This window comes from Xyrauchen texanus, chromosome 1 (genome assembly GCF_025860055.1).
Source record: "Xyrauchen texanus isolate HMW12.3.18 chromosome 1, RBS_HiC_50CHRs, whole genome shotgun sequence".
NCBI classification, from domain to species: Eukaryota; Metazoa; Chordata; class Actinopteri; order Cypriniformes; family Catostomidae; genus Xyrauchen; species Xyrauchen texanus.
This window is the reverse complement of record NC_068276.1, coordinates 36,617,991-36,644,399: the sequence shown is the minus strand read 5'-3', so window position 1 is coordinate 36,644,399 and position 26,409 is coordinate 36,617,991. Positions and strand designations below refer to the sequence as shown.

The following is a 26,409-nucleotide window of genomic DNA, read 5'->3' as shown; positions in this document are numbered from 1 at the left end:
AGACATTCACAGATGAATGATCAGTTTTATTGATTATTTGCAAACAAATACATAAAAATCATTATTCAAGCATCTTTTGGCTCATTGATTTGCATGTGGCAACTGTGTAGTAGGACTAATTAACTGAATATTATTCACTTTTCTTGAGCAAGGAGTGAGAGCAGGAACATGAGAGTAAGTAAAAACAACAACAACAACAACAGAGATTTTTATCAAATAGAAAGAAATCATTTAACATTTGTATGAAAAAAATATAAATATTTTGTTTCAGGAATATTTTAATCCATTCGGGCATTCAAATTTAGGCATTTTCCTTTTCTCCCCATCCCATTACAATGTATAGTAGATTTATAAAGTTATTTTTATTGTGTGCTACAGATTTTAAAATACATTTCCATAAATTAACAAACGGCACTGCGTGCTGGCCAATGATTTCAGAGTTCACAGTCAAGTTCTGATCAATGTTTGATTGTCTAATACCTCTAAGACCTGATTCTGTATCTAACACTGAGTATAGCTGGACAAAATACTTATTTAATTAAATACCCTATACAGTTGTGTTTATTGAGTTCTGATTGGAAGTGATAGAAAGATGTGCATGTGCAAAGTGTGAAAACACTTTTCTTGCAGAAATCCTTTACTATAAAAAGGCCTAGCATAGTTTAATGCATAATGCAATGTTTTAGATGTAACTAATAACCAGTAATGTTATTATATCAATGATCACATTTATGTTGTACATTTGTACAACAGCATCTTTTCTTCTGACATCTGTGTGATTAGCAGCCAACTAAAAAGGGAAAAATAGAGAGAAAATCATTATTAAAAGCTTTAATAACAGGCCGTTAACAGTATTTTACACAAACCAAAATAATGAATAGAACAGATATCATACAAACATACAATTCTCTCAATCACAAATTCCATAAATTTAGTCTGAGAGTGGAAAGTAAATCTTTTATATTCTGGGTTCAATACATGTTAAGCTCAATCAACAGAATATTTGGTATAATGTTATTTACCCAATCAAATTTAATAAAAAAATAAATAAATTGGGTTACAATGAGGCACTTGACATTCATATTCACAATGGAAGTGAAAAGGGGCCAATCCATAAAAATACTCAGTTTCATAAGTATAGCCACAAGACAAACTATATCTGTGAACATTATTTTAGTGTGATAAAATCACTTGCCAACCTTTTCTGTCAAGTTATATCCAATTTTACAACTTCGTTGCCATGAGATTTAACCTTTCCATGAGTAGGGTCTAAATTCCCCTGCAATGCCCCTGGAGTGAGTTATGTTATGAGTGAGTTTGATTACTTGTCATTAAAATTTATTAGAAAAATACTGTATATAATATATATAGTAAAGATGTAAACAAATTGGTTAAGACTGCTGTACTGTATTTGCTTTATTTATTTTGTATATACAATATATAGCTATAAAAAAAAATAATGAACCAATAATATCAGCAGTCCAGTTTGCCTACACACCAGTTTGACATCTCAGACATTGTGTGTGTGTGTGTGTGTGTGTGTGTGTGTGTGTGTCAAGCACTAATGTAAACAGACGTGACTGAGTGCATCCGATAATCACGCTCATTGTGTTCACTGTGAGTATATGAGTTTTAAACTGTTATTGTGGTGCTTTTGTAATAGTTTGGCTGTCTGTTTAAACAAACTTGTTCTATGCCTGAAAAGGCTGTTTGAGTTGCTCTTTGTGTGAATGAAGCAGATGTGGCTGCATGCATGGGAAGATCATGTTTGGATATGATGGCTGTGCATATACAAGCTGTGAACTGTTATCCTGGTGCTTTGTAATCATTTGTCTCTGTTTCAGGGAGAAAAAAAACATATTGTATGCCTGACAAATGACAACCGCTATTAATGTAGCACACATCAGAGGGAGATTGCGTTTGATGTATTGACTGTACGTATAAAGAGGTTTTAAACTTTTTATTGTGATACTTTAGTGATTAAGTATTGGATGTATGTATATAACGGCACTTTTCCACTGCATGTTACATTTCGACTCGACTCAGCTCTACTTGCTTTACGTTTCCGATCTTGCATTTCCACTGCAGTTTAGTGCCATCTCAACATGTGTGGGATTATAGGCTGGTCGTCATAATTGCGCGCATCTACTGCCATGACATCATCTTAAGCATGACACAAACTGACCAAAACAATAACACGACCGCTAGCTGTTAGCTACTAGCTCATTGTGCTGCATAAAGCAGTTGTTGCATGGTGATTTTACACAAGTGTAACAGTTAAATTGGCCTTCTTGTTTTAGAAGCAAGCTTTCCAGTAGCTGTCAACTAAATAAAGTGATGCTTTCAAGCAGAATATAGAGTTAACGTACCATCCTCCATCGTGGACTCCAGCCTGGCACTCACCCTTCTATTGCTCGCCAATCTAGATAGCGTCCATTTGGTCGAACCAATCCCACTTTTCCTTGATGGTTCTGTAGTCACTTTTAAGTTTTTTTTTTACTTTTCCCTACACTGTTGGTAGGTCCGGTGGTAGCCGTGTGTGGCCAACAGCTGATACAATTCCTGAGAGACTTTTTTGTTTCACTCATCGCTAACGAGTGGACCTTCTGCACCTTGTTTATTGTCCACGGCATGGTTTTACGCATATCCATTTCTTTTTTATCATTTTGAAATCCCGTGAGCAAATTATACTGTTATCACTGTTGCTAACTTTAAAACTAGTGGTTTGATGTCGCGTGTCAGAAATCCAGTGATGCTGGTAATGACGATTCTCCCTGACCAATCAGTGATCTGCAGGATTTTGACATCACATTTAGTATCAGCTCGGCTCGCTTGGAACCTCGACCAAGGTGGTACTAAAAAAAGAATCAGGTACCAGGTACTATCCACAGTGGAAACCCCAAAAAAGTGAGCAGAGTTGAGTCGAGTTGTACCATGCAGTGGAAAAGCTCCATAAAATAAATGTATTCTGTATCTTTACCAACATTGCCTGTGTCGGCGTGAAAGCCAATTTGAATCTGGCAGCTTGTAATAGGCATGTAATTGTGTGATGGTACGTATGAATGGGTTAACAGAAGAATTAATAAAAGTGCTCTTATAAAATTATAAGCTTCACATTTCTGCCATTTTAACCCTTCAAAAATTGGCCCCATTCACTTCCATTGTAAATGCCTCACAGTAACCTCAATTTTTGCTTTATTTGTATTTATTTTTTTAGAGAAGAGTAGGGATGAGTCAAAATAAATTTTTGTGATAATCAACATTATGGCGAAAATGCTGTCGATTAAGCTTAACTTGTATTGAACGCGGATTATTCTTTTAAGTAACCTAACCCTCATGTAGAAAATGATGACATCAATTTACAGCTTCTGGCTAACTGAACAGCTATCTAGCTATCTAGATAGGTATTGGACAAGACAATTTGCTGTATAATCCACTTCAATTTGACATTTACAGGCATAATGTCATCCAGCTCTTATTATTCTTTAAGCATGTGTTGAGCTCGATGGACTTTCAAAGTGAAATTCAAAATTTGCAGGAAGAAAGAAGGGTCACATTTTTAGCCAAATTTAGCATTAGGACTGGCTTTAAGTTTTAGATTTACCACCAGACATCTATTTGTGGCTTGTCTTTAATGCAGGTGTTGAAATGCTGATGGCTTTAAGTTATGGTAGCCAGTCTAGCCTACTTCCACAGCAGTACCCTCCCCCTCTACTGCCCAAACCAAGGAGAGACAATGCTCGTCTGCAGAAACTACTAAAGAAAAATGCCAAGAAGAAAGTGGGCTCTTCCTGTCAAACACCCATACCATTCCGGTCTAACCTATCGCCAGTAAATGAGGCCAGTCCTGATATGGAGCACAGCGATCACTCCACTCCTCCAAGAACTCCAGAAACAACTTTATTTAGCAGGACCCCTGACTCTCGCTATTGCTCCAGCAGCCCTTTCTACCATTACACCCGCTCGCCATACTTATACTCTGCCAATAGCTCACTCTACAGTTCCACACCCACACTGTCTGCACAATCATACTCAAACCCTGCCCGATTCCTGGAGCACCAGATAGCACCACTACATACATGCTCCTCTATTATTTTTGGACGATGACATGGAGCAGGCCACAGAAGATAACCTAGATTTATCATTTGAGATAGCCTTCAGCCAAACTCTTCAATCCAGTTTCTCAGGAGTGGGAACTACACATCATACATCAGGAGCACTAAAGAGTCTAAGTCATGTAGTAGACACCTATTAAACCTCAGTGCAAAACCAAGCACCCACATTAGCTCCAGTCCAACCTCCTACTCCAAATTTGACATCAGCTTATGCACAAATTTACCAGACACATCCTACTGTTTCTCAGGTGGCAGCAAGCCACTCTAATGGAGAAGGATATAACAATGCTGTACCTGGACTTGTTACTCAAAAGCCTCTTACAAATAATCACATCATGGAAACATCATACTTGAGCAATAGCACGACTTCCACAATGCAAAAAATACCGCAAACAAGGATTTATACTCCAAAGACCTCATTTTATGAGATATCAAAACCACCTACTCAAGACGCTTTGGCATATAATTCAGCTTATCAACCACTATCAACTACAAAAATTGACACAACTACAGTAACCGATGATAAACTAAATTCAATGACAATGTACCAAGCTAAAACACCTTGTCAACCAAACACAAATGCAGACCCAGTGTCATGGGAAAACAGACCCGTTTTTCAACCTTGTGAAGATTATCAACCCTTGTTTGCATTAAACTCTGCTTTATCCTCCACAATGGAAGCAACAGTCTTTACAGAAAATTATTTGGAAACCAACCCTCAAAATCATTTGCTCCAACCTCCCTCATCGATTAATGTAACAACTCAAAGTTCATTAGTTGTTAACGACAATGGCCTGAATCATTCTGCTGTGGATAAAATGAGAAATTCTATTCCAAATGGTGTCGTTCAGTTAAGAATCAAACAATTTATTTCCAAGGCCTATTCTGAGGAATGCTTGACACCAAAGATTTCTAAATGTGAAGTTTCCTTATCGAAGACACTTGCTGAATCTAGTAAGTCAAACGCTAGAGCATGTGAAGTGCATACATCTGCAGTTCCACAGGTGTATCCAATGTCTAAAACTGAAACTTCAGAAACCTCTATGATAATACCAACCAACTCAGTTCCATGAGATCCAAGTCAGAAGACAACCTTGCCTGCACCCTCCCACACTTATAACACACCCAGTACTCCTGTATATTGGTCACCAAGACCACCAGCACGTTTTGTAGGCAACCAGCGACCATCACAAACTGAACTCAACATCCCTAAACTAAAGTCAATGTACTACGGATTGACACCTGCAGAATATATTGCTTATGGTGGAATCAAGGTCCATTCTCACGGCGATCCTCCCTTCTCTAAGCCTCAAGGTCCTGAAGATTTAAAAAACATGAAATATTCCATATCCAAACCTCCTGACAAGATATCTCAAGAAATATCCAATATTATATCTGATTTCAAGGATAAGAAATCCTCTGATGTGCCTATACCAGTTTCAGAGGCTTTACAAACTTCTGTGGCTGCATGGCCATCACAAAAAGTAACAATTCAAGAAAAAGTACCAGTAGTAGACAAAAATGAAAAACAAACTAACAACAATTCCAACTTGGATATACCAGCTGAGACACATCCTGGAGTAAAATCAAGGCTTCTGGCTTTATTTTCTGAAGATTCATTGTCCCAGGGGCTTCAAACAACACCTTTAATAATGTCCAGTGCTGCTGTATTAGAGGCTCGAAGACCACAAATTTCAGGGGTAACAGACATCATCACAAAACCTTTAACGGAGGGGGGAAAAATGGCAACTTCCCCTTTTCCCCTGGCACAATCAAATATTCCGAACTCAAATACAGCCAGATTATTAACAAAGAATTTCTCATTGGTTCAAAATATTCCACAGCAAACAGAACACTCAGAGAATGCACACAGATCTATACATCCAACGAAATGTTATAAACATGCATTAGAGCAAACAATGCAATCACTAGTTTCTTCAAATACAGAGCAAAGACAAAAGTATTTGTCTTTAGAAACACACCAGTCTTCCTCCTCTGTCCACAACTCTACTACCATCAACAAAGTTAGTGAACTCCACAATGTCATAAACACCAACAATGAAATCCTAGCTGTAAATAAAATTGCAACAAACTCGTCTAACATCAAAGACTCTAGAATGCCATCAGCAGACACCAGAAGTAACAAAGTCCCTACTGATATTAAATCTGCAGTCCTCTCAAAGCTAGAAGAACCTAAACCTGGAGCTCTCTTAATGTTAGGTACATCCATGTTTGCAGCCCCTTCTATGACAGAGGCATCCAGACCTGGAGCCTCATATAAATCTAATGTATTCAATACAGTATTTTCATCCAAAACAAATGTATCTAATCCTGCAAGCCTCATGAAAGCAGATGTCTATAATGCTGCAAGTCCTCCTAAGTCAGATGTATCTTATCATGTAGATCCATTTAAATCAGAAAAATCTAATCCTGCAGCTGTCTCTAAGTCAGAAGCAAATAAATCTGAAATTGTATCAAAACCAATTAACACACCTCCCTCCTTGAAACCCACTGCAAAAATCAACATAAACACTGAAGACTCCAAAAGTGAACAGATGAAACAATATAAAATCAACCTGAATTCTATTCAAAGCCCTTCAAACAAAAGAAATACACCATCCAAAATGCCTACAGATGCATTTATATTTTCAGAGAATACTGTAGTTATCACCAACACTGGGACAGTTATACCTAATACTGAAGCCCCTGTCACATACCTGGCAATGGATAAATCTTCCAAGCAAGACAGCAGAAAAGAAAACTTGATACCATTTAAAGGGGTAATAAAAGAGCCAAAACCATCTATAGATTTTACATCAGAATTTAAGGACTCCGGTAAGACAAACACTGTTATCAAAGTTGCAGCTGAAGTTACGGTTGACTCTAAATCAAGCTTCCAAAGTTCAACAATACCACAAACAAAATCAACTGAAAATATCAAGCTATCCAATGAACCATCCAAATCTACAAATATGGAGTGTGTACAGACCAAATTCTTAAAAACTGATACTCAAAACCCTTTATTATGCTCCATATCAAATGCCAAATATAAAGCTCAAAGTACAGAAACCAGCCTTGCTGCCATGCTTCTCAAGGCTGCTAGATCTCTACCACTCTCTTCTTCTGAAGAACCAAAAAACACTGCTAAGTCCCAGACTGAAGTCAAAGCACCCAGTTTAATTTTAAATCATAGTATGGATGTAAAGTCACCATCTCCTAAAGGCAGTAAAGAGTCTAATTCAAAGTTTGAAACTTCAAAACTTCATGAATGTTTGAGAGATTCCGTAACTATTGAGAGACAACATGATTCTGATGACACTGAGGTGTCCAATGAAAATAAGATTCACACATCAGATATGGATGCCAAGGCTAGCAAAGAAACTCCATCTAATCCTGCTTCAGGGGATCACAAGACACAAAATGAACCTAAGGCTGCTCAGAAACCTAAAGGTCTAAAGGCCAAACTCATTGGCTGGTCAAGGCTGAAGAAACACATGGTGACTGAATCTGATGCACCGTTTTCCAGAGTCTGAGACTGAGAAAAATGCTGAGAAAACAGATATAAAGATGAGTGGTGATGGCAAGTCTGCAGGTGCCAAAGAAGAGTCGGCAGGTGAGGATGTAGTGAAAAGAAAGAGGAGCCCAGGTCAGCAATGTGGGATGCTTTACTTTTTCATATGTTCTCCACAAAAGAGAACATTATGAAGCATATGCATGCCAATAAAACAGAGGAAGAGCAGAAGAAAATAGAGAGGGATGACCAGCTAGTTCCGTCCTTTGTCCACTGCCTGCCCATCCTTCTTTATAGCCCACGCTTTGACGCTCGAAAGCTGAAGGAAGCAGCTGCAAAACCTTTTAACAAAATAGCCACAACGTTTGAGAGAGGGCTTTTGCAGTGCAAACAGAAAGGTGAAGAGCCAACAGACTTTAACAGAACAGCCAAAGGATTTGGTACAGTAACATCAAAAACTACAGATGTGTAATTACAGGGGATGGTAGCATAAAATGTTTTTAGACTGGTCTTACAAGTTAGTTTGGTTAATTTTGGTCTTAATTTTATTTTAGTCAGTTGCATAAAAACTTGGATTGGTCTAATTAAAGAAAAAATGTAAGGCAGCAGACCCCTAAGCTAATTATTGTTTACATCTACAACAGTGCTGTAGAAAGTGAGGCCTAGTGCATTCCTATTTAAAGATGGCAGAGGGAGAGGGGGACTCATGTGTGCAGCTGTTCAGGTTGTTAAAGGAACACTGTGCAGAGTGAGGAAGTGACCAAGGACTGATAACTTAATGGTGAGAATGATCAAACAAGGAAAGTGTCTCGGTGTTACAGTCTCTCATGTCAGCTGATTTGGGTAGTGTGAGCAGAAATGTTAAAGACTGCTTCAGAATGTGAAGTTTTGAGGGGTATCAGAGGCCTGCATATTTACATTTATTCATTTAGCAGACGTGGACTACAACTTTACATGGAATTACATTTAAAATGATGTAATTATTAAAGAGATAGTTCACCAAAAAATGAAAATGCTCTCATCATTTACTCACCCTCATGCCATCCTAGATGTGTATGACTTTCTTTCTTCTACAGAAGACAAATTAAGATTTTTAGAATAATATTTCAGCTCTGTAGGGCCATACAATGCAAGTGAATGGGTGCCAACATTTTGACACTCCAAAAATCACATAAAGGCAGCATAAAAGTAATACATATGACTGTGGTTAAATCTATGTCTTCTGAAGTGAAGTGATAGGTGTGGGTGGATAAACAGATCAATATTCAAATCCATTTTTGATTGAAATTCTTCTTCCTGCTAATAGGGGGCATATGCATGAAGAATGTGAATCACCAAAAACACAAGAAGAAGAATGTGAAAGTTAAAATGCAACCTGAGCAGGGAGAAGAATTTATAGTAAAAATGTACATAATATTGATCTGTTTCTCATCCACACCTATCATATCTCTTCTGGAGACACAGATTTAGCCACTGGAGTCATATGGATAACATTAATGCTAATTTTAGCACCCATTCACTTGCATTGTATGGACCAAAAGAGCTGAGAAATTATTTTTAAGATCTTCATATGTGTTCTGCAGAAGAAAGAAAGTCATACACATCTAAGATGGCATGAGTGATTGTAAATTATGAGAGAATTTTCATCACTCCTTGTATCATGATAAAAGTATATCATGAGTAGTTAAAAAGTATATCATGAGTAGTTAAAATGTTGTTCTTTCTAAACTGATTTTGTTTGAAACCATTTAAGTTTTGGGTATTTTCTTACTGATTCTACTGTGTTTCACAGTGAAATAATGAAAGTGTTTTTTTTTATGCTTGTAAATTCATTTGTTTTTGTGAAGAGCTGTGACCTGCATGATTAGACTGACAGGCATGACAACAATTATGTGACATCTACAGAATACTACTCAGGGCTGACAGGAAATCTTTTCATTCTCGGCTTTTAACTATTGCAGCCCTTGACTTTATTATGGCAGGCTTGTACTTTTAAGGACCTCTGTCATAAAATACAGCTGATAACTTACTCCACATGTACATAACTCTGATTTAGGTTAAACTTTAGCATACTACTCCTGTATAATAACTGGCTACACAGATCTTAAATAAACACTTTAAATAGAACCAACACATCTTACGTTTATGTACTATGCTTTTTTTTTTCCATTGGAAGAGAAATCAGAATTTTTTTTAAAACTCTCATCAGTCATCACACACCTGCTCTACCCTGTACATTGTAGGTATTTAATACTGCTAAGTTTGCTTTTGTAGATAATCGACAATGTACAACCAAGCTAATGTAAAACATGCTTATTTTAGTTACTTTGATAGAGCTTGAACTATGTTTGTACACTAATGCACTCTGTATTTATATTTAGTTATTTTGAATAAAAGATTTGAAAAAAGATAGTAAATTTCTTACTTGATCCTCAGTTTGTGTAATCATTAACTGAGACCTTTTCATACTTCCCATGTCCACTCTCGACAAATTTATACCTTTTTCCATCAGATCCCTGAAAAAAAAACATTGAAAACCAGGTACAGATGACTTGAGTATTACATAATATTAAATCTAGAGAATAAGGCACTAATGTAGGCAAACAGCCAAGCTCTCCTGAATCTATGTTGTTCATAGATTGTCTTGGAAGAAGTCAATGATTTTTGCTTTGAACAGCATTTCATGTTTAACAGATGCTCATGTTTCTTTAGAAAGTTTATATATGGTTGACCGTAGTGATGGCTGGAGTCAGATAAAGTTAAAAGAGGGATGTACCTTTGCACATGGTTTGTTCTGTGATGATGTGTCTCCCAGATTCTCCCACATGGATTTTATGTTACGCACCTCACCAGCCTTAACTTCTGGAGACTAACAAAGACAAAGAAAATAAAAGCCATAATATCATTATTAATATTTTTTTCAGTTCTTAAGATAAAACAGCAGAAATTCTACCTGGTTCATTTTGTCATGAGGAAGTCTGTACTGGCCTTAACCACTAAATGGCATAAAAAAAAAGAAGAATAAAAAATATATAAATAAACAAGCCTGATACAGTCAACAGGCTATCACATGACATGACTGCCTCAGTAGGTACTTTAACCTTGCAATACTTTTTATGTTTTCCATAGACCTATGCAGAAAACACCAATTCACAAAGGCACACAATCTAAGCAGACATATTTTAAAGTCCTTCTCAATAGTTTGATGGCAACACAGGACTTTAACCCAGAAGACACCAATGATGTTTTGAAACCGCAAGAAACCACCTAAACTAACCCACTCAGTATGGAGAAAGAGAGAGATACAAATTGATTACCTTGTTGGAAAGGATGACTAGAACAGCAGACACAAGAAAAGTGGGAAGAAAATAACTAAAAATGAAGAAAGGGAAAATAGAGGATACAGTAGGTTCAGATTAAAATGAACTTTGAGAAAGACCCATGAAAGAAACTGATGGAAATTTTGCTGTTAACCGTTTATGTAAATAAATATGTGACTTTATATGGGACCATCATCATCACCATCATATTAGATATTTTGTGGCTTCTCTTTCTGTGATTAACATTGAGAGACTTACTGTATGGATCATATCAACTTACTGCTGCTTTGGTGGTGGGGCTCTTGAAGCTGCCATCAGAATTTCCCTTCACCCATTGGTTAATTAGATCTGCCACACCCACATTCAGTCCCTCCACATCCTGAACCAAATTAATAATTCATCCTTCATTATTGTTCATAATTTATTCACTCACTTACTCATTGTAAGTGGCATGCAGTCAAATCAGACTGATGAATATGCAATACATCTAAAAGATTATTACCCATCTTAATCAAATTAAAAAAAGTTAAACTAAACGCACTGAATGATCACACAATGTGAGTTTGGGTGAGTAACTTTTCACAAACATTGACAGTACTCTGGTGCTTACATGCCCAAATTCATTTATCTACTATAGTCTCTCCCTCTAGATGTTCCTCTTTCTTATTTTAAACAATTTGATAAAAGTCTTTTATTTGGAATGATATACAAACTTCAGTAAGTTACATAGACCAATTGACAAAGGAGATCTAGGCCTCCTCAAAATGTAGTTTTATTACTATGCTTTTAGTCTCAGACACCTGGCCCATTGGCCTCTTCCACCTGAGAGAGCCCCTCACTGGTATAACATTGAACATTGCAGTCTTTCTATCAAATTGCCCAGAGAAGTGAAAATGAATCCTATTATTTCACATTTACATTCAGTATGGACAAAAGGTTTCATGTATTTTTAATTCTGATACTTACCTAAATGTTTCCTCAAGCACATGGCTAAACCCAAAACTATGTATTAACATGTCCAGCTTTTGCTGGAAAGAATGGATCAAGAGGGGTGCTGCTCCACTTAGTAACATTTATGAAAATGTAGCTTTATACTGTATATATATATATATATATATATATATATATTGTTTATTATGTTTTTTTTTATATACAAGAATCAATACAATTTGTTAATAGCAAAAAAATAAAAGAATACTGTATTGATAAATGCTGGATAATCATTATGACTTTATGAACCTTAGAGGGCATGGCCTTTGCTGAATTCTGATTCCAGGTTTCTCCAGCCTCAAACAGGGTCTTCCGAGCAGATACAGGCTCTTGTGGTGTTGTGACATCCATAAGAGTTTGCTTGAATACATTCCCCTCCTTACAGCACTCCTGCACACATGCACAAACACACACTTTATGGGACATCTTCACAGTGACATTTTTTTAATTAAATTTTTTCAAATGTTTCTACAGAGAAAGAAGCATTCAATAGTTTGCAAATTAATGTAATCCTGCTTAGATGATAGTGTAAATGTGTGTGGCTTGCTGTCCTGGGTGAAGGGCTCGAGGCATGACCGGAACTCGAATACCCCCCAAAAGATGTCACCCCGGATGGAGGCGTGAATCCTAACCACCCAGATTGACCTCAAGTCTCCATCCAGGTTGTTTGACGGGTGGGTTCACGTGGCAAATGGTGCGAGCCCCTTAGGAGAAGACTCGGCAGCTGCTCGAGCAGGCAAGCCCAGCCGCGGCCGAATGGGAAAGGCCCTCACTCCATTCAATGGGGGGTCATCCCGAGCCACAAACAAGGGAGCCCATGAAACAAATGAACGTGAATGGCTCACGCTGTGTTCGTACAGGCAATCACTTAACGCAGCTCGAACATGCATGATTGTGTTGGAGGGGTCTGCAACGCCCTACCACGAGGTTCATCCCTGCGATCCCCCCGATGATTGCTCCGAACAGAGGTGTCATGATATGGAGGTCCGAAATGGTGAGATGCATTCTTGGGCAAATTTGCTGTGGTAGAGAGTTCTAAACATCGGAGGAATCCGAAGAAGGAGAGGATGAACATAGTTTCTAGTGGGTTTTTTTTAGGTGTTTGGAGAAATATAGCCCTGACGCAGGGTATTTAGACATCGGATAAGCAGGTTGATGGTGACTGGTAGCCTAGTATTGGTTCTGGAGGTCAGTATGAGGAATGGATTATGCTGGAAATAACAGGCATTTGGAATGGTTTTAGATGTAGAACGAGGGAAATGGCCTGTGTAAACCGTGGAAATTTAATTTGAATGAAATTGATTGATGCGGAGATACAGGCTTATGGTGAACTGTTAAAGGAAGACCTGAAGCAGCCCTATTGTAGTCAGTTGCTAGGTGGGTGATGGTTCACTTGGCGTGGCATGAACGGTTGCGGCGCTTGGACAGCGCGTATGCGCATGTTTGCTGTGTAGTTGGAGTTTGTCCTATGGCCCTAAAGACGTCACGGTTGCAGCGTTTGAACAGCGTATTTGCACTGTTTGCATTGCAGTGGGAGGTTTGGTCACACAGCCCGAAAGACACCACAGTTGCGGCACTTGTACAGAATGTGCGCTGTTTGCAGTGTAATGGGAGTTTGTCGCATGGCCAGATAGATGCCACGGTTGCAGCGCTTGGAAAGCGAATTGCACTGTTTGAGCTGTAGTGTTGAGCCAATAGAAAATATGGTAACTTGGTAAACGTAGCATCTGCGGACACCTAAACATAACTGTTTGCTAGGTAAAATGTTGGGAACATATGTGAAGAAATGTCAGGAAACATGCTTTCGTTTGCATACAAACAATGTAATTTAAAGTTGAACATGAACATGAAATTAGAAGGCTCCTGAATCTGAATGCCCAGCTATATGCCGTAGTCTAATGTTTATTAACTTTTGCATATGGTTTGGAGCTTTGTATATTGTATTCCAACGTAATGCAGGTCATTTCATTATATTATTGGCACGGGGTGGCTTGTCTTGTGTTGACGAGGGCATATGAAATCGTAGGAGCTTGTTCTTGGGAGATGGATTTAATAGATACTATAAGACCACTGTTTACAGTAGTGTGGTGAATAAAAAGAGTTGTTTATATTGATGACTTGTAATAAATTCTACAGAAAAACTGAAATATTGGAGGATAAAGCAAGGGCCAAGCTGAATCACTCAGCGTTGATTTAAACCTGTTACTTTAAACTTGGGTGGAGCGTAAACCTATGACAGATTATTTAAAAAAATAATGCAACGATTAAGCAGTATGGTTAAGCTTGTAAGTAAAGTTTGTAATCCAATGAATCGAGCAAAAGTAGAGAACACTGTCTGTAAAATAAGCAGATAGATTAATTTTACATGCATGAAGCATTTTTCCTGACAGAGGGAGGAAAATGAATGTTATAGTGTAGAGATGAGTGGAAGTTTGTGTGCTTGCTTCATGTTATTGGGCTGCGTGGCGAGAAGAGCTTGAATACTGACAGGCAAGATGCATTGCAGAAAGATTATGAATGAGTTGGGAGGTTTCGTGGGCAATGGGTGTGGCCGAATGCCGGAAGACTCAACGCCATGAACGTGAGTGGTAAGTGGCTGTTTATATACGCTTACTCTGTTGATGTGATTGGTCGAATTAAATTACCTTGCTCCTCCCGATCTTTGTTTATAAAACTCCATTTGTAGTCACTAAATATTTGCTTGGTTATCTCTAAAACTCTTCTGATTTTGTTTTAGATTGTTAGACGTGAAGTTACAGTACCTTGGAAGCCTGTCTGAAACCTGTTTCCTTATGAGGTGCCTTCAAGTTCATACACAAAACAGTCTGTGAAGTTATTAACTGACTGGACAGCGAGGCAGCATGGTAGCTGCCTTAAGTTTCGGATACAGACTTTGTGTGATTTGTAATCAGAAACCATATTATGACACTGAATCAGCTTATTTGTAAGAAGCAAAATATAAGAAATACCTGGGATTACATACACATAAGCACATTTGCCTAGGGTTTTACACTCTTCCTGACAGTTAGGTGGAAGTGAAACACAGAGGACAGGCTGAGAACGAAAATGTTTGACAGAGTCAGCATGACTAAGAGAAGTTAGAAGAGATGCCTGTACATGCATGAGGGTGGTAAACATCAGAGCAGGTGCAGGTAAGCACCAGGTGTGGTAATGAGATTTGTATGTGAATATATGTGAAGACATTTATGTAAAAGCAGCTCTGGCTACAAATGCCAGACAATCACATAGCTGTACAGGTGCATTTGCAGTAGGAGTGTATGTAGAAAGTGTAGTTATACAATTGACTTGATGCAGGTGTATGTGAAGGTATAATTCACCTCAACGGCATGGTTGTACTGCTCCAATCTGCCATCTAACTTTGAGATGATCGTGGGAGGTTGGGTCGTCTTTATACTGTTTCTGTGTTCACAAACAGATGACATATTTATTTAAACTGCCACTGTGGCGATCATCTTAAAACAAGCATGGACACGAAGAGGACCATGACTCATAGAGCAGTGTTAGACTCAAACAAAGGCTCAATGATATTTGGTATAATTTATGGTATATTTATGTTTTATGGTCAGATGAACAATAAAGATATGCGGAAAAGAATACTAAGGTGACAAATTGGCTTTTGAGATTGATATGTGTGGAAAACTGTAAACAATCATTCCTAATTTCCTATTTAGTGACAATGAGAAGGCTAGAGAGAAGGAGATAGAGAGAGAGAGAGAGAGAGAAAGAAAGAAAAACAAGTCAAGTCATGTCATGCCTGCTTGACTGAAATGTGAACCATGTCTCAAACCGTTGTTCATTCACTTATGTTTCACATATAAAGTTAGATTGTCATGTGTATTGTCATATCAATTAATATTTTTGACATAAATATACAACATATGGTCATGGAACACAATATATACTCCAGTTGGCATGACAAACATGAACCCATTATGTCGTCCCTGAGCAGCCTGTGCATGGGTTTGGGTGGTTTACAAAAAGAAATGTAGGTTACAAACTGGAAATTACAAGGGTATATGCTATAAATGTTGTTTTTGACAGACATTTCTAGTGTACCCATAACTCAAATCACATATAAAACATTCTAAACTATGTTTTTTTATGTAAAACTGCAGAAAGTGTTTTGTGAGGGTTACGTTTAGGGTTAGGGTTAGGTTTAAACCAATATGTGTGTGCCTGTGTGTATTCCCTACGTTGTGGGGACCAAATGTCCCCACAAGGATAGTACAACCTGACATTTTTTACTTTGTGGGGATAATCAGTCGGTCCCCATGAGGAAAAGAGCTTATAAATAATACTAAATTATGTTTTTTGAAAATGCAAAAATGCTTTTTTTTTTACTGTTTTCTGTGAGGGTTAGGTTTAGGGTTAGGGTATAGAATGTAAAGTTTGTACAGTATAAAAAACATTATGACTATGGAGAGTCCTCATGAAACATGAAAACCCAGTGTGTGTGTGTGTGTGTGTGGTTTTTTTACAGAAATCTGCTCACCTTTTTTTAATAGAACGGTTTAGAGACTCAGTCCTCTCAGTAATCTGTAGATGAACAGTAAAACAGTACATTTATCTGTAAATGCATTCTAAGTATATGTGAGTTTTTACAGTCTGAAGCATGAAAATGTAAGTTAATATTTTGGGTAATGTTGCCAGGCAACATCGAACACAGGCAATATAGTGCAACTTCAGTGCATGCAACTGCAGAACTTTGTTGGGCAACAGATGAAGATTGCAAAAGCTAAAGCCTGTTAAGCCTATTGATGTTGTAAACAGATTTATTTCGTAACTTCCTTGCTGGGTTCTTTGTATCTGGATGCTCATATTCTTTGCTGATCCTCTAAATCCTTGTAGCAATAGACATTGCTCTTTCTTTTACAAAAGTGTCATGGCCTCAAAAGTGCAGTGTTGCCCAACAGGATGAGATGCATTCATTGCCAAATTAAATCATCCTGGCACCAATTTCCGATGTGTTTTCAAAACGTTGCCTCAAATCACCTGTGATCTGTAGCCTATCAAATACGTATCATCCTTTTTTTAATATGGGTTTCACATTCAACACTCATTTATTTTTAATTTAAGCATTTACATTTCATAACAAATTGAGTTGAGTAATCAAATAGAATAAAATATAATTTTTTATCAAATAGAAAGTAAAAAATATTTTAGGTAAAATGAAACTTAATTTTGTTAAACATTACACAGTTCAATTTGATTACATTTTTTTTATGACATTTAAATGAGTAAATCCAAAAAATAGGAAAAACATTTTTTCAAGTGTACATATTTTTCTCACAGTTATATTAGGTTTGCTAAATTTTGCTAAAGGTTTGCTGAATGTGAACAGGTGAAATGTGTAAGTTTATCAATGTTAAAATTATTTCTTGTATACCAGCTTAATGTGCAGAAGCAAATACAAGTATATATAAGTAATATAAGTAAGTGATTTCCCATAAGCCCAAAGTATACTTTGATTTTGACGTAAATGCTCAGCGTCTGCATACAGTTCAACGTGAGCTTGACAAAGTATACTCCATTTGACGGTGAGCACATACACAGTTGGCGCATGCGTGCTACAACTGTTATATAGACACAGGACTATTTATCTTCAGGAGTTTATACCATAAAGATGTGCACATGTACTGTTGTTGTTTTTACCTTTGCCTCCTGTTGTTTACCATCAGTTACATCTTCTAGCATTTGTTTGTGACAGCAATGGCTCAAATGTGAGTATTGATGCCTTGTGGACCCAGTGATTTGTGCAAATATTTACAGGTGCATACGCAGTCTGTGCATTCAAAGCGCGGTTAGAAAAATCGTGCTGCATGCGTTCAGTGCTCCAGCATTCTGCTGATGATGAGATTTCCTTCACATGTCCTGTACGTGGACGCTCAGCATTCACATTTGACTGAAGTATATTTTGGTCTTAAAAGTGTAAACACTGCAGCTCTGTGACATTTGGTTTATTTGAGATGTATCCTGACTAGCTTGACTCAACAATATTGACTCAATAATCAATGGGGCAGGGCTATCTTTTTGTCCCACCAAAAGAAAATGGGGGAGTTTTGTGGAAACCTGTTTAAAAACAGCCATTATTTTTGCACTGATGCTTGGTGACATAATTTACACATTTTGTCTTTAAATTGTATATCACAATCTATTTTACCACAACATTGCAAAAGAGAGAACAGATGGAAGAGTATCTGAAATAAACATAAAGTAGAAGAGATCTGATATTGGATTAGTTGTGACCACAGCTTTGTAAAGCAAAAGGAAGGTGCACACACATGCACACACACTGTACACTCCTACAAACACTAACATAGAGTTAAATACTGTCATGCTCATGCGCAATTTAGCAACTCACCGAAAGTGTACCCTCTGATTGGCAGTCCTCACCCTCAGCCTGAAACCAGCAAGCATAGACAAAACACACATACAAAGCACCTCAGCAATGTAAAGCAGATGCTTCTGTTCTGTTATTTGTTGACGCAAACATTGCAAGAAAAAGATCAGAACCACGCACAACACAGGAAAGGTGTACGATCACACAAACAGCACATGGAAGATACCATATCTGATTACTGACTGGACAGTGCACAAACACTCGCAAACACATTTGCCATGTTTTATATCAGCCTGGGGACTTCCCATTGATATATATTATTAATAATGATAACCACTACACCATAACCCTTACAAACAGCTTTAAGGATTTTACATGTACATGTATTAAATTCGCCGGCTTACTCACCTTTATATCTTTATATATAAGGGCATTATAGGCAGGCTTCCATGTTACATATCTGAATTTTTTTCTTTTACACAGAGTTCTTATGTTTTACGGTCCCAGAAAACTATTTCATTGAATGTACCTCAAGCCCAGACAGAGTTGTTCAAAAAGGCTTTCATGTTTGTTGCATCTTCTACTTGGAATGACCTACAGAAAACACTTAAACTACAGTGTCTAATTTCCTTAAATGATTTGAAAGGTTATGTTAAAACTATAGAACATGAGTCCATCCACACGTGCAAATGTTTTAATTAATGGCACTTTTATTTAATTGAAATGCACTTGAGTTGTCTTTGCCTCTTTTGTGTTTGTTTTGTGATGCGTGATCTAATTTGTTCTGCTATCTTGGCCAGGTCTCTCTTGAAAAAGAGATTTTATATCTCAATGAGACAAACCTGGTTAAATAAAGGTAAAAAAAAAAAAAATGTGAAACAATACATAATTTATTCCCATTATGAAACATATTTCATAATAACTACATTTGGTTCCCATATGAATAGGCTAACAAGACCACCTAGATCAACATGTGTGAAGTATGAATGCACAATGCACATGTCACTGACACTCTATAAAAAACATTCTAATTTGAGGTGTGACGAGTCTGATGGTGTTGGCATAATTATATTTACCATGTAGGAGGGGCTCCTGGGGCTGAGAGGACTGAAGGGCTCATCTGTATCTGCACTGGATATACTTAACCTCTTCAACTTCTCCATCACACCCCTCCTCTTCTTCTCTCTCTCCTCTTCTCTAATCCTCCTCCGTACCTCCTCATTCGTCTGATCCTCTGTATCTCTGTGCTGCTGGTTCTCCTCACTGCTCTTCACGCAAACTTCCTCAGATGCACTAAAGACACAGAGAAGGCCACAATCAATAAACAAAATGACTGTTTTACCTCAAATGCATTTTCATGACTTTATACCTCTCAGAACTGCTAAGAGCTTCTGAATTGACTGTAGATTCCATGTTACTCTCTAACTTTAGTTCTCAGACTGTGATTAAACAGGCTGAACTCACAAAAGACATTTGCTGTAGGGAAATTGTGTAACTCACCTGATGTGTCTTCATTTCTAACCACAAAACTCAGTCCCTCTTTATTTTAGAGTGTTCATGTCATTGTGACCTTGCATAGAAAAGTACTGAGTAAAACTGATGAAAATGACTGAAAATTACTGCATAATTACTTTGTAGATCTTCTTGTACTTACATATTGTTATGTTATTACAATAGTAATTAATACGGACCCTGTAAAATAAAGTGTTACCCACAACTCTATAGAGCTGTTCACTGTTCAGTTTGAAGTTTTACAACCCAGAACTGAATTAGCATTTTTGAGCCTTGCGTTTCATCAAGCATTTCTAGCTTTTAGCGATATTTGGTTTGTGGTTAAATTACGTCAAGAGACTATTTTCTACAACATAAATTACACAAAGCAATACTTCAAACATGGAGTTTGAAACCCTTGTATGCTGTAAAAACACAATTTGCTACATAAGAACTAAAGAAATAAAAAAAACTTAAAGGAATGTTCCAGGTTCAATACTTAACTTAGTTAAACTCAGTCGACAGCATTTGTTGCATAATGTTGATTATCACAATTTTGACTTGTCCCTTCTTATCTTTGAAAAAAAGCAAAAATCTAGGTTAAAGTCTCTTACAATTGAAGTAAATAGGGCCAATTTCTGGAGGGTTTAAAGGCTGAAATGTGAAGTTTATCATTTTAAAAATAATAAAAATGTGTTATTTGAGATGTAAAGTTATTTAAATTGTAATTTTTATAGTAATTTTAGGGTTTATTGACATTACAACATCATGGTAATGAAGTTGTAAAATTGGCTATAACTTTACACAGAAAAGGTTAGTAAGAGATTTTATCTCACTAAAATCATGTTTACACACATATTGTTTATGTCTTGTGGCTATACTTTTGAAACAGTGAGTATTTTAACATTCAAAAATTGGCCCCCATTCATTTCCATTGTAAATGCCTCACTGGAACCCATATTTCTGCTTTTTTTAAGAAAAGGAGTAGCAAGTCCAAATTATTATTTTGGTAATCAATATTATGCCACAACTGCTGTTGATTGAGCTTAACTTGTAATTAACCCAGAGTATTCCTTTAAGTGTTCTATTGCTGTGAAGTGTTTAAGCCTATCTATGTCAGCACCATTGATTTATTCTCCTCCCGTCTTGTCCATTAATGCTGTTTTGTCTCACATTCTGTTGGAGAAGGATTGTTGACGTGTATGATATCTTCATCTCTGCCTTCTTTTCCCTCACCTGAGAACAACAGATACAGAAGATGCATGCAGTAGTTACAGTAACCACTCACGTACAACTGTGTTCACTGACAAATATATTCTTAAATATTTTACCTTCTCATCCATATCACATTTCTGATTTTCTTTCACCCATCCTGGATTCTCATCCTCTTCACACACCCGTCTGCTCTCTCTCTCCTCTCTTTCTGTTGCCTTAAAGTTATTCCTTCTATCCCACTCTCTGGCACCCCAGACATCACTATCATCTTCCTCAACCAGGTTCCGCTGATGTGAAAGGGCGGATCGGGTCTGTATACATGGGGTGGTGTCATACGCATTTAAATCACATCGGTGCAGTTTACTTTGTTGAGCAGAGCTGGAACAGAGCTGGAGTTGTGTGGTTGAGTGAAGGGAGCCATTCAGATGTGTTTCTACATCTTCTTGTTCCATTTGTCTCTGTTTCCGCCTACTTAGATGCTGTGCCCAATCACTGAAGCCTTCGTCTTCTTCCAAAGATGATGGACCCAGATTATTCTGACCCCTAACAAGCAGTGGAACATTTTCAGAATTGCCACTCACATAGATGCAAATAAAAATATTAGAATCCTGCTTAGAAAGTAGAGATTGTTAGAATAGAATAGAATAGAATAGAATAGAATAGAATAGAATAGAATAGAATAGAATAGAATAAAATAGAATAGAATAGAATAGGCCTCACAGAGTGAATCCAAAAGAGCAGGTGTGGTCTTGACACAAACGCTAACACACACAAAGAGTAAGAGTAAAGTTGGCCCAGACTCTTGGGTTGAGATTCCATGGCAACATAACAAACACAAAACACACTCTGTTCTATGTTTTTGACAAAGATTGGAGTTTCAGGTTTTTGACACTGACTGGTTGTCCAGAGTTTGTGCAGTGCGAGGGCTGTCCTGTGGGGTCACAGTGGGTGAAGGAGGATCTGTAGAGGTACTGGCTCTTGCACGCCGTCTGCGTTCTCTCTCAATTTCTTCTGCATCCTCCAGACTGCGCTGAGCAGTGATCCTGCACACACAAAAATGTATTATTATTAAAAGGAATAATTCACTCCAAAATGAACATTCTGTCATCATGAAAATTGTCATGTTGAGCTAAACCTGTATATTGTTATTTTTTTGTGAAACACTGAATCTTTTTTAAACTAATAATTTTTAATGAACTGGTTGATCCAGATCACAAATTGGACTTAACTTACTGATTCAATCCAGTTGCAAAAGTCAATGACTGAATAATGACTTTAATATTGGTCTCTTTCTCACACAAAGCAATGGCAACTTTAGAAGACTTCGAATATACAACACAAGCCGAATGGACTACTTTTATTGCATTTTTATGATACTTTTTTCTGTTTTTGGTGCTTAACAGACATGGTCACTATGAACTGCTGTGAGGAAAAGCCTCCATTTCTCCTTTTGTGTTCCTCTGAATAAAAACTAACAGCAAATGGGTTTGGGACAACATGAGGTTGAGCAAATACTGACTGAATTCTTAGTTTTGGGTGAAGTGTTCCTTTAGTATAACACTACTAATTAATACTAATATTCATCATATACATAGTATAATGTATATTATACATTTACATAGCAACAATTCTCCTAGGCACACTTGCACATAGATTTTCAGACTTGTTGGCAGATAGTTTGTTCCAAGATGATGGATCTAATTTTCTTATTTGAGTCTTTAATGGCAATCTGAGTGTGTGTTAGGCTTCAAGAAAGAAAAACTACATCTGTGTTGTACTTGTACTACATATATGTTGTTATACAGCATATTTACTAATTTCTTTATATTCATTTTATATATTCAATTTAACTAATTGTTTTCCTTTTTTTCTTGTTTCTTGCTCTTATTATGGATTGTTATTTCTGTCTAATCTTTTGACATGTGATGTATTGTCTTCACAAGTAAGAGATTACGAGTTGTCTCCATTTCAAGGTCTTCAACATCACAGGACGATGCTGTGAAGTGGTTATGTTCTATTAGCTTGAAATTAATGCTTGTTTAGATTGTGCATGTCAGACAAAGTCAGACTAAACACTGAGACAAAGATTAAGATTATTCAATAAACTTTGCTCATTTTAAATTATCACTTTGTCACCTGCCTTCTGCTATATTCCTTTGCTGCCACAACATGAGATCAGGCTGGCTGTCTATGCCTAGCTGGGCTGGTGGAAGAGTTAATGTAAGCTTCTGATGTTGAATTTTGAATATCAGATATGAAATATATGTATGTATATATTAATATATTTGTAATACTGTACAATAGTTTGGAAAAGAAGGTTATATAATACACATATAGCCTTCTATACCTCTGTCTCACATACAACTCATCATGAAAACAACATTTCCCATCTTTAAAAGAAAATAATAAGCAAAAAAAAAAAGATATTTCAGACAGGAGGTACTGGTTTTAACAATCAGTCACAGGAATTACCAGCTTTCATACAGACCCTAATAAAATGATTTTAATATCATACATGCTCTGTGAGATTATGTTTTTATGGCCTAAACAATGTCCATGGAACAGACTCCTAATTGCTAGACTGTGGATGCTGCACTCAGCTGTGTCCAACTGTATCCCACTGTGATGACACAGCGAACCAAACCTTCCGGCTGCACTTACTCTGCAACCTTTCAGATAACCTGCCTGATCCAACAATAAAACTATGGTAATGATAGGTTCTGGGGTCATCTGACAGAAGGTAGGGTCAGGGTTGAACAGGAAGCAAGTTAAAGATGGACAGGAAAGGCCGGGTTCACACTGGTAGGAAATTATAACATTTCCATGCAGACATCCTGTAAAGAGGCAAACATTAAAAGAACATAAAACAGTAACTTCTCATGGGGAGAAACAAACATATCACTACAATATATATTTAACTATCATTTAATAAATGTTTACAACATAAGCGCAGAGCTGTAGCCAGGAGGTGGATAGTTGCCAGACTGCTTCATTGTTTTTGAAAGAAGTGTCACTGTTGCGTTTGACAAAAACAAATGTAAGATAGTATAATAAATGTTTTTTTTACATTTGGATTTTGAATAGTCTTGGCCTTTGTCAAGCCAACATCATAATAACTGGCATCTTTCCTTTGTTAAAACGCAGTTCCACGTTGGGTGGTGAAACTCACCCAACTACTCCGATTTTCCAGCTCAGTTTAGAGGAGCTCCAGGGTGTTAGGGCAGAGTGGGAGTGGCTCTGTATCACAGATCCAACAGATTTGGAGCAGGGGGTGATCTGAGGTACTACCAGATGATGTCACCACCCTTAGGAAAATTCCAGTAATAAAAGAAACTATTGAAGCCTTTCATTGCCATTTCATATGACGTCATGAATTGAGTCACCATCTGGGGACGCTTTGGGGACAACTTTTAACTACACATATTGTAGGACAGACATGTCTGATAACATAACTTAAAACCATGTAACAACACAATAATTTTCCTCAACCCCTGTTCTACCCCCAACAAAACAACAACAATAAAACGAAAACTAAAAATGCATTCTAAATTCTATCTGAAAGTATAATCATATGTGTGCAAATTTTGGTCTCACTGCAGCCACGTCTATGGATTCATACAGGGTGACCACAAAGCTGCCTATTAGAACTTTAACCCTTCCCCCAAACCCACTGAAGAACTAATAAACATAGCAGAATTAACCTATACTTCGTGTTTCCACCTAATGACCCCTAATGATCCACAGACCTCTGCCCGATAAACCTCTCTACTCTAATAACTGTCCGCATGCTACTCAGCATTGCTTGATAACATATCTTCACTATCAGCAAGTTAAAGGAATATTCTGGGTTCAATACAAGTTAAGCTCAATCGACAGCATTTGTGGCATAATGTTGATTATCACAAAAAAACTTATCCCTCCATTTGTCTATAAAAAAAAAAGAAGCAAAACTTTAGGTTACAGTTAGCCCCACTGACATGGTTCGGTTGCGGGTTCCTGTGCCGGTGCAAATTCTTGAACTGTTCCGAGACCAAAAACCTGGGTCTGCACCAGCCCCAAAAGCTTGCTGGTCTCTATGCAGGAACTGATTACATCAGGTGATGGAGGGAGGGATAATGTTTCGTCACCATGGTAAAGTTTTCTCAAACAACAACAGTAGCTACTGTCTGCAGCAAGGAGTACTTCTTCACTCTAACAACAATAAAAAGCCCACAAAATGATCAGACATCAAAAGTGTTCAGGTAACACAACGAAATGAGTGCTCAACTTGCGATATGGTATTTACGAAGATTCAAGATAAACTAGAGAAGTCGCGAAGAAAAAAATACTCAACGAGATAAAAAATACGGTTCGGCTCTCAGGTCAGTGAACCAGCAGAGCACAAGCTCGGCATGAGAACCATCGCGATTTCGGTGGAAAAGGACTAAGTGAGAAACTTACAATGGAAGTGAATGGGGTGAATTTTTGGAGGGTTTAAAGGCAGAAATTTGAAATGTATTAATAATTATATTAAAGCAAATTCTACTGTTAAAATTATTTAACTATTATTTGAGCTGTAAAGTTGTTTAAATCATAATTTTTGCAGGTTTACGGAGATACGTCTTCATAGCAACAACATTTTTAACTTGGATGTAACATTACACAGAAACGTTTATTAAGGGATTTTATCTCACTAATATCATATTAAGGCATAATGTTTACATATTGTGGCTATACTTTTGAAACAGTGAGTATTTTAACATTTATGGATTGGCTCCCATTCACTTCCATTGTACTGTAAGTGGCTTACTGTAACCCAGAATTGTGCTTTTTTTTTTTTTTAAGAAAAGGAGGAATGAGTCAAAATTTATTTTTGTGGTAATCAAAAGTATTCCACAAAGTCTGTCGATTGAGCTTGTATTTGAGCCTTCGATTTAAAGTTTAAAAGTCAAGATTAGGTTTAGAAATAAAGATTCATGAAATAGATTCATAAACTTCATGAATTTGGTGATAATCTACAGTATATAAAGGCAAAAAAAAAAAAAAACAACTTTGTCAACCTGAAATGTCACTGTTGACCAGTCGAAAACAACACCTCTGACCAAATGGCCACAAATAAACACACAAACATACAAAGGAAAAACATATTACCTTTGGAGGTTCTTTAATTCCAATTTGCTGGAATGTCGTCGCAGGATTGAGCTGGACATGTTTGTCTGTTTCACAGGAGCTCGACTCACAGAAAACCCAGCAGCCTTGGTGTGACTGAAGAGACATGCAGAGTACAATGATATCTGACTTTGCGTTACTCTGATTCTCTCTCCTTTCCTGTGAGTCCTCCAAAGGGTGTGAATGTGCTCCCTCCTCTTTCAATGAGCAGGATTTAGTCAATCTCTCTCTGTTCCACTTTGTCCCTTTCTCTCTCTC

The 26,409-nt window shown here is 37.2% G+C and overlaps 1 protein-coding gene across 5 annotated transcripts; it reads right to left on the bottom strand.

The window, feature by feature from the left end:
* Nucleotides 1-26,409, bottom strand: LOC127644312 (lymphocyte-specific protein 1-like). Of its 5 annotated transcripts, XR_007970635.1 has the most exons (14): nt 26,134-26,408; nt 21,900-22,046; nt 21,120-21,546; nt 20,912-21,024; nt 19,374-19,590; nt 18,319-18,357; nt 16,450-16,493; nt 15,275-15,356; nt 12,186-12,326; nt 11,227-11,325; nt 10,944-10,998; nt 10,580-10,622; nt 10,403-10,495; nt 10,095-10,142 (listed from the first exon to the last, which is right to left on the bottom strand). XR_007970635.1 is itself a non-coding variant. In XM_052127440.1 (13 exons), exons 1-12 carry the CDS (start codon nt 26,190-26,192, stop codon nt 10,059-10,061), a joined length of 1,545 nt encoding a protein of 514 aa, XP_051983400.1. In that variant the 5' UTR covers nt 26,193-26,406; the 3' UTR covers nt 1-790; nt 10,052-10,058. The 5 variants fall into 5 exon arrangements, 3 of the variants coding, with proteins under 3 accessions (XP_051983400.1, XP_051983408.1, XP_051983415.1); XM_052127440.1 differs by lacking the exons at nt 10,580-10,622; nt 10,944-10,998 and adding an exon at nt 1-790 and having other exon boundaries at nt 10,052-10,142; nt 26,134-26,406; XR_007970637.1 differs by lacking the exon at nt 10,944-10,998 and having other exon boundaries at nt 26,134-26,407.

Bases quoted from the DNA above. Each gene is read 5' to 3' on its own strand.
- LOC127644312 (XM_052127440.1), bottom strand. From the start codon at position 26,192: ATGTCCAGCTCAATCCTGCGACGACATTCCAGCAAATTGGAATTAAAG. The intron at 21,547-21,899 runs GTCAGTGTCAAA...ACTGCTTGTTAG, and splicing joins GCACAAACTCTGGACAACCA to GGGTCAGAATAATCTGGGTC. The intron at 12,327-15,274 runs GTGAATTATACC...GCATGTGTGCAG, and splicing joins AGTACAACCATGCCGTTGAG to GAGTGCTGTAAGGAGGGGAA.